This window comes from Ictalurus furcatus, chromosome 2 (assembly GCF_023375685.1).
Source record: "Ictalurus furcatus strain D&B chromosome 2, Billie_1.0, whole genome shotgun sequence".
NCBI classification, from domain to species: Eukaryota; Metazoa; Chordata; class Actinopteri; order Siluriformes; family Ictaluridae; genus Ictalurus; species Ictalurus furcatus.
The window spans coordinates 13,349,264-13,363,301 of NC_071256.1; the positions used below are offsets into that span (position 1 = coordinate 13,349,264).

At 39.4% G+C, this 14,038-nt stretch overlaps 1 protein-coding gene across 3 annotated transcripts in view; it reads right to left on the minus strand.

Moving 5' to 3' along the window:
* The window catches only part of LOC128622423 (cAMP-dependent protein kinase type I-beta regulatory subunit), an 81,359-nt gene that overhangs the window by 41,617 nt on the left and 25,704 nt on the right, over positions 1 to 14,038 (minus strand). For all 3 annotated transcript variants that reach the window (XM_053648937.1, XM_053648920.1, XM_053648929.1), the window contains exons 3-4: positions 11,844 to 12,011; positions 4,715 to 4,806 (exon numbers count right to left, since the gene is read on the minus strand). In XM_053648937.1, coding sequence (XP_053504912.1) covers positions 4,715 to 4,806; positions 11,844 to 12,011 — 260 coding nt within the window. The remainder of the gene's footprint in view (positions 1 to 4,714; positions 4,807 to 11,843; positions 12,012 to 14,038) is intronic.

Consider the following 14,038-nt stretch of genomic DNA (forward strand, 5'->3'; position numbering starts at 1 on the left):
CTGAAGGAAACCCCTGCACCACCGGGAGAACATGCAAACTCCTCACACACAGGGCAGCAGCAGGAATTGAACCCCCAATCCTGTAGATGTGAGGCAAACGTGCTAACCACTAAGCCACTGTGTGCCCCAAAATGGTACAAAAAAACTAAAAACATTTCTGTAAGTCTTGATAAGAGCGGTCAGAGGAAAATGGCCAGATTGGTTCTAGCTGCTACGAAGGATATAGTCACTCATGGAATCACTCTTTACAACTGTGGTGAGCAGAAAAGCACTCGTGTCAACCAAGAACAGGAATCTGAAGAAATCATGGGCACAGGCTCACCCAAACCAGACAGTTGAAGATTAGGGGAAAAACTACTATACCTACAACTATACCACAGTTAAAGTCAAAGAGATCACACCTATTCTCTATTATGATGTTTGAGGTGAACATTAACTGAAGCTTTTGGCCTGTATCTGCGTGATTTTATGCACTGTGCTACTGCCACATAATTGGCTGATTGGATAACTGCATAAATGTGAAGGTGTACAGTTGTACCTAATAAAGTGGATGGTGAGTGTAGATTTGCAAATCATTCAAATCATTTACCAGAGAAGGTAGTTCATAGTAGGAAACATAATTTTCTCTCCCTCATTCAGCATTTCACTTTGAGTGATAAATGTGGAGTCAGTCCTACTGCACACCTTACTGCAGTTTTACAGGTACTTGGTCATACTATAAAGTTCATGGTGAGTGTATATCTGCAAATCAATCAAATCATTTACCACAGAAGGTAGCTCGTGTTAGGAAACTAATTATGAAATATAAATTGACAGGCTTTATATGGTTGATCCCTATTACGGAAGTAGAGGATCAAGTTTAACATCTGTGCGAGTAGGAATGTTTAATTCCTTTATAGAAAACACATCTTTTCTCTTTGCTTTTATTATAAGTGCAAATATGACCTCCTATTGTCCTCACTCTCTCTCAATCAGCATTTCACTTTGAGTGATGAATGTGGGGTCTGTCTTACTGCACAACTTACTGCAGTTTATCAGGTAATTGGCCTCCCTTGTAGTACTTCCTACATGCCTGTATCCTTCCCTCTTCTTTTATTACTGTGTGAAAATGTGGGAGATAAGAGTAACAGATTTTTCAAAGAGCAAGGAGAATTATGCTAGTGGAACAGGAGAAGGTGGGTAAAATGTATCTGATCTTTAAACCCAATGGCAATACTGCAATGTCTGAGCACATGTATGTGCAAGTGTGTGTGTGTGTGTGTGTGTGCGTGCGTGTGCGTATGTGTGTGCCAATCCTGGGAGTATGCTGCTCAGAGATTACAACAGGTTAAGACACATGGGAGCTTTTACATTTTGTGCTTGTGCATGCTAGTCAGATGGTATCAAAACCTTTCCTAAAAAATAAGAACATTGCTGTTTTCTACCTCACTAGCCACTTATTCAGTACATCTTTGGCTTTGCTCCACTCATTGCCACACACAGCTCACTGCTCAGAGAGAGAGAGAGATCACATAACTATGGGACAAATATACAAATATGGATCACATAAAGTGAAATAATCAGACTCAAGTGTGTTGTTTCAATCATCACCACTCTAGATCGTCCCCAAATAACTCCCTCCCAGTGCAGTCCCACACTCACAACTGCTACATACCAACACTTCCTGACGTAGGCTCAGCATGTCATCCACCATCATCTGCACCCTTGGCCTGTGGACCAATGTCAATTTAAAAAGCTGTAACAACAGATACCAATAAGTGGTGAGAGTGTGGTCTAAACAGAGGATGCAAAGACCCCCCAATAAGTAGTAATGGAGAGTACGCACTCTCCTCCCTCTGGGAGACAGGACTGCCCCCATCCCCATGTCTGGGGCCACTGGACAAGATCTGGTGCTGGTGAGATCAGTCAGTAGGCTGGTGAGTTACAAATAATTTGGTACAAACCTATGACAATGTCTCACCTCCTTATTGGCCTTAGGCTGATGTCAGGACACAAACACAGCAGTCTTAAAGATGCATCTGCCCATGACTCAAGTGGGAGTCCAGATACAATACTCCTACCCTTTCGATTACAGACTTTACTTGTTTGTTTGTTTTTTTTAGATCGGTGGGTCTTGAGGACTTTATAACTACATTAACATCATCCATATGCCACAAGCAATTGTTACCATATATTATGATATCATCTAAATAAGTAGTGTCATATGTGCAGTGGGGCCAGAGCATGTGGTCCATTAGATATTGAAATGTAGCTGGTGCTCCAACAAGCCAGAACATAAAACTGACAAACTGGTGTGATCAGATGGGGTGGGGAAAGCCATTCTTCTCAATGCAAAGCATTGGACAGGCATCAGATTTTTAAACTGCATTCACTTTGTCAAAATCCATGCAGACTGTCTGGTTTAGGCCCAAGCATAATGGGACTGTTCCAGTCACTGTGTGACACTATTACTCCTACCTCTATCATTTTCTCCAATTCATCCTGAAACACATTTTGTGTTCAGGCAAGTGATATGGCTGGCTGCACACAAGCATGCCATGGGAAATGTCAATGTGGTCTGAAAAGTGGGTTTGTAACTTGGCAGCCATTACTTTCTGGTTCAATGGTGGGGGGGGTTAGCTATATGGGATTGGAGAGGGATTTGAAGATTTTTTAGCACTGGTCCCAACTCATCTCTCTCTAACATTGCCATCAGCATATCAACAAGGACCAACTTTCTCCACTGTTTAAGGTGATTGATGTGGTAAGTGCCAAGTGTTTCCCCCATCCATTTGCAACACTTCGACGTTCACAACCTGCCGTGGAACCTCTCATGGTCCTTGCCATTTGGACAGTAGGTTTGAGACTTTTGAGAAGCTTGTACATCATATTTTTAAGCATCTGTGGCAGTGGAGACGTGGTTGAGTGATAGCATGCGTTGAACCGGCATGTATCCTGTGTGTGATCATGGCAAGTTTACTTATGTTTGCTTATGTTAGCAACTAAAGCAAAATGCTGTAATAAATAAATAAATAAATAAATCAGCAAAACAAATAGAAATGAAAGTAAACAAATGTTATGATTCACATTATATTATACTCCATTGTTCCTATCAGAGATACAACTCAATTTTGAAAATAATTTTTTTTTTGTTAAGAAAAGAAAAATAATTAAAATTCAATAACTTTTTGATTGTAGGAGTTACTCATGTAAAACCAAATATACTAGTATACAGTTCATTATTGTGATCAACTAAAACAAATAGATTTTAAAACTTCTGTTTGTTTTATTTTATTATTTTTTAAAAGAAATGTGTTTTACACAAGTAACTCCTACAATAAAAAAAAATGTAGAAATAAAAACCACTTTTTTTGACAACATGTTGCTGTAGTTACTATTTCAGTATGACAGGATCACTACATAACAATCAGACAGGGTTTAAGGAAAATATGTGCAAATAATATGTTAATGCTAGCTCATATAGTCAATTAGTGTGAGGGAAAAATGTATTTACACCAATTTGAAACTTATTTGAAATTTAAAATCCTCTGATGCTGAGCCAGGAAAACAAGGTGTATAAATGTCCATATGAGTTCCAAGTTACGTGAACATGATATAAGAACAGCTAACATACTCTGCATAGCACTGTAAACCCAGCCAGATAAACCCATACAATGATAGCTTAGTTGTGCCTCCCCTTGGCTAGCGACACCAAACTAGCCTAGTCTCATGTTAGATAGCCAAAAGTTTTATATTTTATCGGTCTGATAGTGCTGCAAACAGTGATAACACAGAGGCAAGTTTTAAGATAAATCTAATTATTTGTTTGATTATGTTATACATTGACAGCTAAGTCACCACAGCTTACATAAAACAAAACTTTAGGCTACTAGCTGAACTGAGAACATTGAGCTGGAGAATTGGCCATTATTTTTCTCATGTTTTACTACCTGTACCATCGAGGTGGGAATTGTGGTTCATATCAAGTAGGTCCATCCGCAAGTTTTTTACAATCATATTATGAATGTTTACACAGTCATACTGAGTAGTTAGCTGTTTTCAGCTTTCATTCATGAAACTGCCATTGTATTATGGGTTTTGAGGACTTTTCATCATGTAGGCCTAGTAATAATGGAAATATGGAAGTATCTGATATGATACTGGTTTGACATTTGAGTGGCTGGATTATTCATGTGCAGACTATATGGTAAATCAAATTGAAACCCTTCCTTCTAGATTTCACATTGTTTAAGCAATTAGCCCTCACATGCAAGAAAAATGCATGATGGAGAAGAATATGGGCTCAGCACCGGATGATTAACAGTCTAGCTAGCGCCCCTGGAGAGTACATCATTTATTTATTATTATTATTGTTAATGAGTTAGTTAATTTTATTTTCATTCTTACTCAGATACCACTTTATGATTGCATGAGATTATTTGGTATCACTGGTGATAGTGGGCACTGTTGTTTGAGAGAGATTGAGATTTTCCTCGATAAATAAATGACCAAGTATAATATTTTTGCCTCATTTGTTTAATTTGGTTCTCTTTATCTACTTTTAGGACTTGTGTGAAAATCTGATAAGGTAATATTCATGCAGAAATATAGAAAATTCTAAAAACTTTCAAGCACCACTGAAAAAAGACCAATGGATACCAGGCACTCTAGACTTTAAAGCACATTTTTAACACTTTTTTAATAACAATATAGCATTATAATATCTTTCACTTACCTCCTCTCATTGTCATCCAAATGGACAAACAGCACATTCTTAGAAATGGCCTTAGCCAAGGCAGTCATTGTCTTGTAGTCCTTTGGGATTACCTGGATACATATTAACAACATTTAAAATGCATCCGGCCACAACAGTAATAAGAAATATTATTGCTACCACTTCCAAAAAATATAAGTTAACGTTAACAGCAAGCTCAAAACAATATGCTGTGGGAAGCACAGTCAAGCGCAGTCAAGCGCATACAGCACGTGACCAGTATCTGAAGCTTATGTAACATCATGCCTATTTCAGGTGATGTGGCAATTAAGCGCGTTGCGTGATGTAAAAATGGCAAGTATGAACAACATGCCCCAATATGACAAAGCTACGCGATGTCTTGTTCCCTTCTCAGGGAAAAGGGTTAAATGCGTAAACCAGACATCCCCTTTCAAAGTCAACTCACTTCACGCTTAACGCTGTGGAAACGAGTATACCCACTCCATCATACTGAGGATATTACAGAGTGAGTCTGAGCCAGAGGGTCACTGCAAGACACTTGAACCCAGGATGGAATCCATGTCCAAACTGTAATATCAAAAGAATGTGTGCGGTGTAGACCATCCCGCCACAGCACACACATCCTGTAAGCATACCCCGTTGGATAAAAGCCTTTGATGAGGTGACCCCCCCAGTGGAATGAGCCCTTTTGCCCAAAGGCATATCGAGACAGCGCACCTCATAAGCAATAGAGATTGTCTCCACTATCCAATTAGAGATGTGCTGTTTTGAGACTGCATCACCTCTACTGTCACCACCAAAGCAGACCAGCAACTGCTCCGACTTACGCCACTGGTCGGAGCGGTAGACGTAAGTACAGAGAGCCCTTACTGGACATATTAGGTGCAATTTCTCTTGGTCCAGTGTGAGGAACAGAGGAGGACTCTGTTTCTCACTATCTGCAACACTACCGGATGTGCAACAGATGTAGGCACATAGGAATATAATCCAGCCTAGGATATAGGAAGGCCTTGGCTAATCACAGGGCAAAGTCAAAGTAGGAAGGGGCAGAGAGAGCTTGTAGATCTTCTACTCGTTTGAGAGATGTCAGCACCAGCAGAAGAGCTACCTTTAGAGTCAGAAGTTTCTCTGGGGCTAAATCTAAGGGCTCAAATGGGGCGACTGAGAGCTTCCAGGACCACAGGAATGTATGTGTGGCCTGCAAATGGGCCTCAGTTGCCCGACACCACGCATAAACCTCAATGTTAGAGGATGTTGCCCCACAGAGGCTCCATCAATAGGGGAATGGTTGGCCAAAATGGCAGCCACGTAGACCCTGATTGTAGAAGGAGCCAACCCTGCTGAGAAACATCCTTGTAAGAACTCCAGGACTGTAGCTATTGCGCAGTTCACTGGGTCTAGCTGGCGTTCCTGACACCACAAGACAAAAAGTAGCCACTTGCATGCATACAATTTCCTTGTGGATGGAGCTCTAGTGTTAAACATATTCTCTACAAGCTCAGTTGTGAGACTAGAATCTATGAGCTGGTGCCCCTCAGGGGCAAGACCCACAGTTTCCATAGTTCTGCCCGAGGGTGATAAATCAGCCCTCAGGCTTGAGACGGTAGAGCCCTATGGATGGGAAAATCCCAAGGATTGCTGTCTAGCTGGGATATTATCTCCGAGAACCATATTCATGCTGGAAAATAAGGTGCTACTAGCAGCAGATGTAGATGGTCTTGGCAAACTCTTGTTAGAACTTGTGGGAGCAGAGCAATCGGGGGAAAAGCGTATAGACACGACCTCAGCCACGTGTGCACCATGGCATCCAGCCCCAATAGTGCAGGAGGTGTGAGGGCGAACCACAGTGGGAAGTGTGTTGTCTCCTCAGAGGCGAACACATCCACTTCCTCTTGGCCAACCCTCCGCCATATGGACTCCACAACTTGTCGATGGAGCCTCCAATCCCTAGGCCTCAGCCCCTGACTCGACAGGATGTCTGCCCCACATTCTGGTTGCCCAAAATGTACATTGCACTCACTGACAAAAACTTTCCCTCTGCTCAGAGAAGAATTAGTTGTGCCTGCCTGAACAGGGGGGTGTGAACATAACCCTCCCTGGTGGTTGGTATACAAGACCACCGTTGTGTTGTCTGTCACTACTAACACATGGTGACCTCTCAATTGAGGAAGAAAGAATTTCAGCGCTAGAAATACAGCCTGCATTTCTAGGTGATTTATATGCCATATCAGATGAGGGCCGATCCAGAGACCGTGAGCTAGACAGCCATCTAAGACCATGTTCTAGTTTGCGAGGGAAGCGTCTGTTATTACCGTCTTCTGATAAGGAGACGCCCCTAGAAAGTGACCCGATGCTAAAAACTGGGGACACCTCCAAATTCTCAGTGCATGTAGGCATCATTGCATGACATTGATTAGTCTCAGAGGTTTCGTCCTGGGACAAAACCCCCAACTTTTCAGCCACCACTGAAACGCACTTGCTATGTACAATAGACCCAACGGTATGACATTGGCTGCTGCTGCCATAAGCCCCAAGAGTCTCTCATATGGAGGGGATGGAGGGGATGGCCAGATCCAGGTTTATCTTGCTCAATGTTGATAGGATTGACCCTACGCATGTAGGGGATAGAAATGCCCTTATAATCCCTAGAAAAGCTGTCGTCTGCACTGAAGAAAGCATACTTTTCTTGAGGTACAGCCTGAGCCCTAAGCCCTTCATGTGGGTAAGAACAACATCTCGATGTTGAATCGCCAGTTCCCTGGATCGTGCTAGAATTACCCAGTCTTCTAGGTAGTTTAGTACATGGATGCCATCAAGTTGCAAGGGAGCCAGAATTGCATCCATGCACTTTGTGAAGTTGCGAGGGGATAAAGCTAGCCTGAAGGGAAGAATCCGATATTGGTACGGATTGCCTCCAAATGCGAACCTCAGGAACTTCCTGTGACTGGTTGATATCTTTATGTGGAAATATGTGTATCTATTGTCACAAACCAGTCCTCAAACTGAAGATGTAGAACGAAAAGTTTGAGCGTCTGTATCTTGAACCTATATGTCTGAAGAGTATGATTTAGATGACACAGGTGTAAAATTGGCCACATACTCCTCTTTTTTTTGTAGATCACAAAATAATGGCTGTAAAAACCTTCCTCCCTCAGGGAATGGGGTACATGTTCTATGGCCCATTTGTTCAAGAGGGATCTTACTTCATGCACTAACGTCAGGCTCTGCTCTAGCTACTGTATTGAGCACACCTCTGAACCGGGGGGGGTCGAGCTCTGAACTGGACCCGGTAACCATTTTCTATGGTAGACAGAACCCATGGAGACACATTTGGCAGTAGATTGTGGCAGTAGACCTCTCAAGGGCTGCCCTGGTGTGCTCTAACCCTAGACACCTCACACAGAAAGTGTATCCGTCTCCCCTGTGATGAAATGTGAGTAAGGCGTGACACACTTCCTGAATTCTCTCTCACTCATAGGGACAGAAAAGTAAAGAGATTTTTCTTTCTTTTTTTGAAAAGACAGAGAGGAAATGAAGAGTCTTTTTGTGAGCATTACACAAACAACCTACATGCAGTCTCACTGAAGATAATAAGGCTGATGGTGCGGTTCACAGGTGCCATTTTTATATCACGCGACTTGCTTAATTGCCATGTCACCTGATCACGGCAGGCCTATAAGTAGGCATGATGTTACACAAGCTTCATATACTGGTCACACCCTTTGAAAGGGAACCAAGTTCACGTTCTTCTGCTGCTCAAAATAATCTAGAGTGTGTAACAGTAGAAATCTGGAAAGTGCAGATTTAAACAAACAGGTGCTTAGAAACAAGCTTGACCAATCAAAATTTGATTCGACTTTTAAGCACATCTTTTTCATGTTCTAAAATGCAATGTTTCTTAAACCTCCACAACCCGGCCAAGCACCTGGTAAATCATCAAATAAAAAATAAAAAAACACGGAATCTAACACAGATTATGAAAATAAAAGGGAGAGGAAATTCATCCCTACTTGGAGAGATTAATTTGACAGGTCATTTTCACAGCGCCGTACACTTGCTGTGATGTTACTGTAAACACTGTAGCTAGCTACATCGCTACTCAGTATAAGTTTTCTGCCTCAGAGAATCAAGTTTATTGCATATGTACTATTAAGTCTTTCGTAATTTTAGACAACTAAAACCTGAAACTTTGACATGTTGCTTGAGCATGTAACTCTTAGTGAATTTAAAGCAATTTGCTATATAACTAGAAAAGTAGCTCATATTTATATATTGTGATTTTAAGAAAGTGAGAAGTATTCCTCTATTACAGCTCATGTTCATTAGTCAAGGGGGTAAGTGCCTTCAAGCATGTTACACTTCTGTACCATGTCAAAAGCAAACGCCACCAGCAAAACATGAAGGCAAACATGACTTTAAAAGTTATATTTATTCATTTGCTTCTTTCCATGACCACAACAATGCTGTTGCCAGCTACCACATCACTGTTTGCTGTGGAGCTGTTTAAAGTTGAATGACTCAAGTAAGGTTTTATGATAGAACTCTGATAATTAAAATTATATTCAATAATTATTTTTAGTTAGTTAGTTTAGTTTGGTTTCAACAGAAGTTGACACCAAAGTGCTGTACAAGTAGTATAAAACAAACATTTAACAGTATGGAATACCAGTAGACAAATAAAAATTCTACACCCTCAGACCAAATTAAAAGATAACAAATAAAAGTAGGTCTTCAGAGAAGATTTGAACATAGCAATAGAGGGAGGAAATCTAATATGAAAAGGAGCCTATTCTAGAGCTTGGGAGCAGCTACTGAGAAAGCCCGGTCATCTTTAGTTTTAAAACATGAACAAGGGACTGAAAGAAATAGTTGACTGGTTGATCAAAGAGATCTTCAGGCAGTATACAGGGTAAGGAGATCACATATGTACTGGTGAGCAAGTCCATGCAAAGGTTTAAAAAGGAATAGCAGAATTTTAAAAATCAATGTGGAAATTGACTGGCAATCAGTGTAAAGAGGCAAGGACAGGAGTACTATGCTCACCTGTTCTGGTGCCAGTCAATAATCTAGCTGCTGCAGTTTGAGCAGTTTTAGGCAATCCAAAATAGAGGGAATTACAGTAGTCTAACCTTGATGTTATAAAAGCATGAATAACCATTTCCAGGTCCTTTTTAGAGAGCATTTTCTTTATTTTTGCAATAGAACTCAGCTAAAAAAAAGCTGCTTTTGACAACAGCACTGGTCTGCTTATCATAACACAATGTAGGATCTAGAATGACACCAAGGATTTTGACACAATCATGCACATTGATAGACAGAGGATCTAACTGACTGAAAATAGCAGTAGTTGAAATTGGTGAGCCAAAAATGATTATTTCAGTTTTATCACTATTTAGCTGTAAAAATAAAAAAAAATCATGTCCATCCAGCATTTAATGTCATGAAGACATTCAAACAGATTTGACAGAGAACAGCTGTTATTTGAATTTACAGGAAAAAAAAAAAAATCCTGTCAGCGTAACAGTGATATGATAAGTTGTGTTTCTGAATGATGTGACCAAGGGGAAGCATATAAACCACACCCCAATTGAAAAGAAATGTCCTTTTTTCTCTCCAGGCAAGTATCTTTTTTATTTGGACAAGTGAATAACAAATTTACATGTAAGAAATACAACCACACAACATTTTTTTTATGTCAAGCCCTGGGTAAATTTGGAGGTTGGAGCTAAACTCTGCAGATTTGAAGAACCCTGTGATAGATCATGCTTCACTGTTGCCAAAATAGACCTCAATGACACTCATAAGCTATTGTATGTCAATTATAAACATAACTACTGTAAAATACTGTTCATTTGAATTATTTATTATGCTCATATTACATCTGTTCATTTCTCAAAATGAATGAATAAAGTAGGCTTTTCCCAAAATTTATACTAACCCTATCTCTGTAACCAGTGGAATCTCAAACTCAATTTTTTAAAAACAGAATGCTACTATAGATTATTTATTTCTATGAAAACTCCAGGTTTTTATCTGGTCCTCCACAAGAGATATTCAACCTGAAATTGAGGGGAATTTAAAAAAAATTGCACTTCTCGCCTGCATAAAAAAGAGACGTCTCAAGCAGAAATATTCTGCATGCATACTATACATACCCCCTAAAAAAATTAAGACTGAGACTTGAACCATTGCCATTGTCAAGTTCCCAGCAGCCACTGCATCATAGTCACATGACCACCTGCACCTGAATCATGTTTCTTTTAACGAGCACTCGTATATAGCCACAGTTTGCACTGCTTTCCTTGTCTTACGTTTGTCTTTCTTTGCCTTTATCCCTGTCGCTGTGTTTTGTTCCTTGGGTTATGTTTAGTCTTTGCTTCAGTGTTTTGCCTGTAAGACATAGTGTCTTTTTGTAGTTTGTTTTGTTCTTTATTAAACGTGTATATTCTGCACTTGCATCCGTCTCAACCTCCATATCATGATACCCATTATAAACTCGTCCTAAAAGTGGAACTGTGAGCAATCTTGAGCAATATATTTGGACTTAAGTTCTAAGTCTAAGGAACAAGAACGTGCAAAACGTTTGTTGACAAAGATGGTTAAGCCAAGCAACCAACTTTACAAATATTAGACAACTTGAGACAGACTGACCCATATGTTAATTCCTTGTTTCTTCACACGCATTCAGTTTGGTGAATCAAGTATTTAATTACACATTTTATTGACTTTAAGTACTCTGATGTTAAAATTCTGTGATGTTCTGATTCATCTTTAGTAGCCACAGGTGAGATCTTTGGTCTGATTTGTCATTGATAAAACAAATTAGTTAGTTGTATTTACTAGTTGGGTAAAGTAGCCTATTTATATGGTGAGACATATTGTACATCCACAAAACCAGGTTGTAATAAATGAGACAAGACTTAAGACACTGCTTTAGCATTGTGTGTATGTGTCTGTAATTGTGGCATCATAACAGCAAGTTATATTTGCACTTGCACAAAAATAGAGCCCATGGGCCTATCATGGGGGCATTTGGGCTTATCAACCAATCAAGCACTCATTTAGAACTTTGTACTCAATTGTCCAACTTGTAGCAGATTGATTTCATGTGCAAGTGTGTGTGTCTCACCTTCCTGACATAGCTGACTGCATCCTCCTCTGTGTAGACTTCTGCGCTGACCCCCCCTCTCCTGCGTCGGGCCTTCACCACTGGGTTTGGAGGAGGAGGAGAAACTTCATCATGCGAGTCTGATTGAGAGTTAGATTTCTGTCGTGCCAAGAATTGCTTGCTTTCTTCCTGCAGAGAGATAGAGAAACAGAGAGAAAGCGATCTTGATCTCTAGATCTTCTACATCCAGTAGAAGTGATCCACTACAGTGATACACAACATCACTGTCAAATGTAATTACTGGTTTCCCAGTATCACTGTCTGAATTCCACATCACATTAAAGTGCCATTACTTATTTCACTTATGTTAATGGTTTACTTCCCTTTACCTCGTGAACAGGCAGTTGATGTGCAATGTGCATTTTTTTTTACTAAAATATACTCACCGGCCACTTAGTTAAGAACACATATACAGATGCATGTATATGCAAATTGTCCAATAAGCCTATCAAATTGCTGCTCAGCACCTCACTGTATACAATCATGCAGATACAGTTCAATAACTTCAGTTAATGTTCACTTCAAACATTTTTGACACACAGTCAAAAATGCAATCCCATTGACTGTGGCATAATTGCTGGTTTCAGACAGACATGATTGAGTATGTCAGAAACTATGATTTCATATGATAAAAAGTGTACACAGACAGGTGAAAAAAAACAAAAACAAAAAAACATCAACAGCAGTGAGCAGCTGTTCTGAGGACAAAGACAACTTGTTGATCAAAGAGGTCAGAGGCAAATGGCCACACTAATTTGAACTGACAGGAAGGCTACAGCACAAATAACCATTCTTTACAACAGTGGAAAGCAGAAAACATTTCAAAATGCACAACAAATCAAACCTTGAGGTGCATGGGCTACAACAGCAGAAGACCTCATTGGGTTTCATTCCTGTCAGCCAAAAACAGGAATCTGAGGCTACAGTGGGCACAGGCTCACTGGAACTGGAAAGTTGAAGACTAGAAAAATTTTACCTGGTCTGATGAATCTTGATTTCTGCTGTGACATGGAGATAGTAGGGTCAGAATTTGTTGTCAGCAACATAATCCATGGCCTCAACCAGGCTTGTGTCGACAGTAAAGGCTTGAGTCCTTTAAGATCAATACAAAATCATTTGAATGCCATTGCCTGTCTGAGTATCGGTGCTGATCACATGCATCCTTTTATGATCACAATTTACCCAGTGCATAACTATTCCTTCCAACATGATAATGCACCATGTTGTAAAGCACTATTCATACTAAAGCACCAACATGATTTGTATATTTTGCAAAGGAGACTCTCTTCTATAGAATGGTTTCTATTATCAACATTTGTTCTTTGTTGCTATATAATTGCTATATAAACCTATAATTGTTTCATTCTTACTACATACCTTTCGTTGTAATGCTATGTAGGCTGGATTCATTCCATATCATATAGGTAGCTGTTCTTGCTTACAGTAATCTAATAAAACTCACAAAAAATTACCCTCACCTTTTTATAAGAATGGACATTAATGGGGTCTCATTAATGATCTATTCATGCCTCATGCCCAGTGTTCCTGGGATAAGCTTAAGATCTACTGTGACCCTGACCAAGAAAAAGTGGTTAGTGAAGACGAATGAATGAATGTTTAGCTTAATATAAATTGAAATGTGATGTGGGGCCAACATTTTGTCCAATTTTAAACATTTTTAATCAATTAGCCCTCACATGCAAGAAAAAAAAATGCACGGAAGTAAGCTATTTAGAAGTATGTTTTTAAAAGTTTTTTGTTGAAGAAGAATCTGGGCACAGCCCCGGTTGACTAACAGTCCAGCTAACAACCCTGGTTAAATGAATCAATTTAATTTAATAAAAGTGAATAAATTAATAAAATGAATAAAAGGCACATCCTGTAACACAATGTTGACAACAAATATCATAAATATTTTTATACTACTTTAATCAAGACATTTATTTATGCACTGTATTACAAACAGAAACAAGCATACAGACGTTGACAAATTTATTGGTACCCTTTCACAAAAAAAAAAAAAATTAAATCTCTGAAATAAAATGAAACTGACAAAAGTAATTGGCATCCATTAGTTTTTATTCCATTATTTAATAAAAACCTTTTGATTTTTTTTTAACAGAATATTTTAAATAATAAAATAAATGAAAATAGCA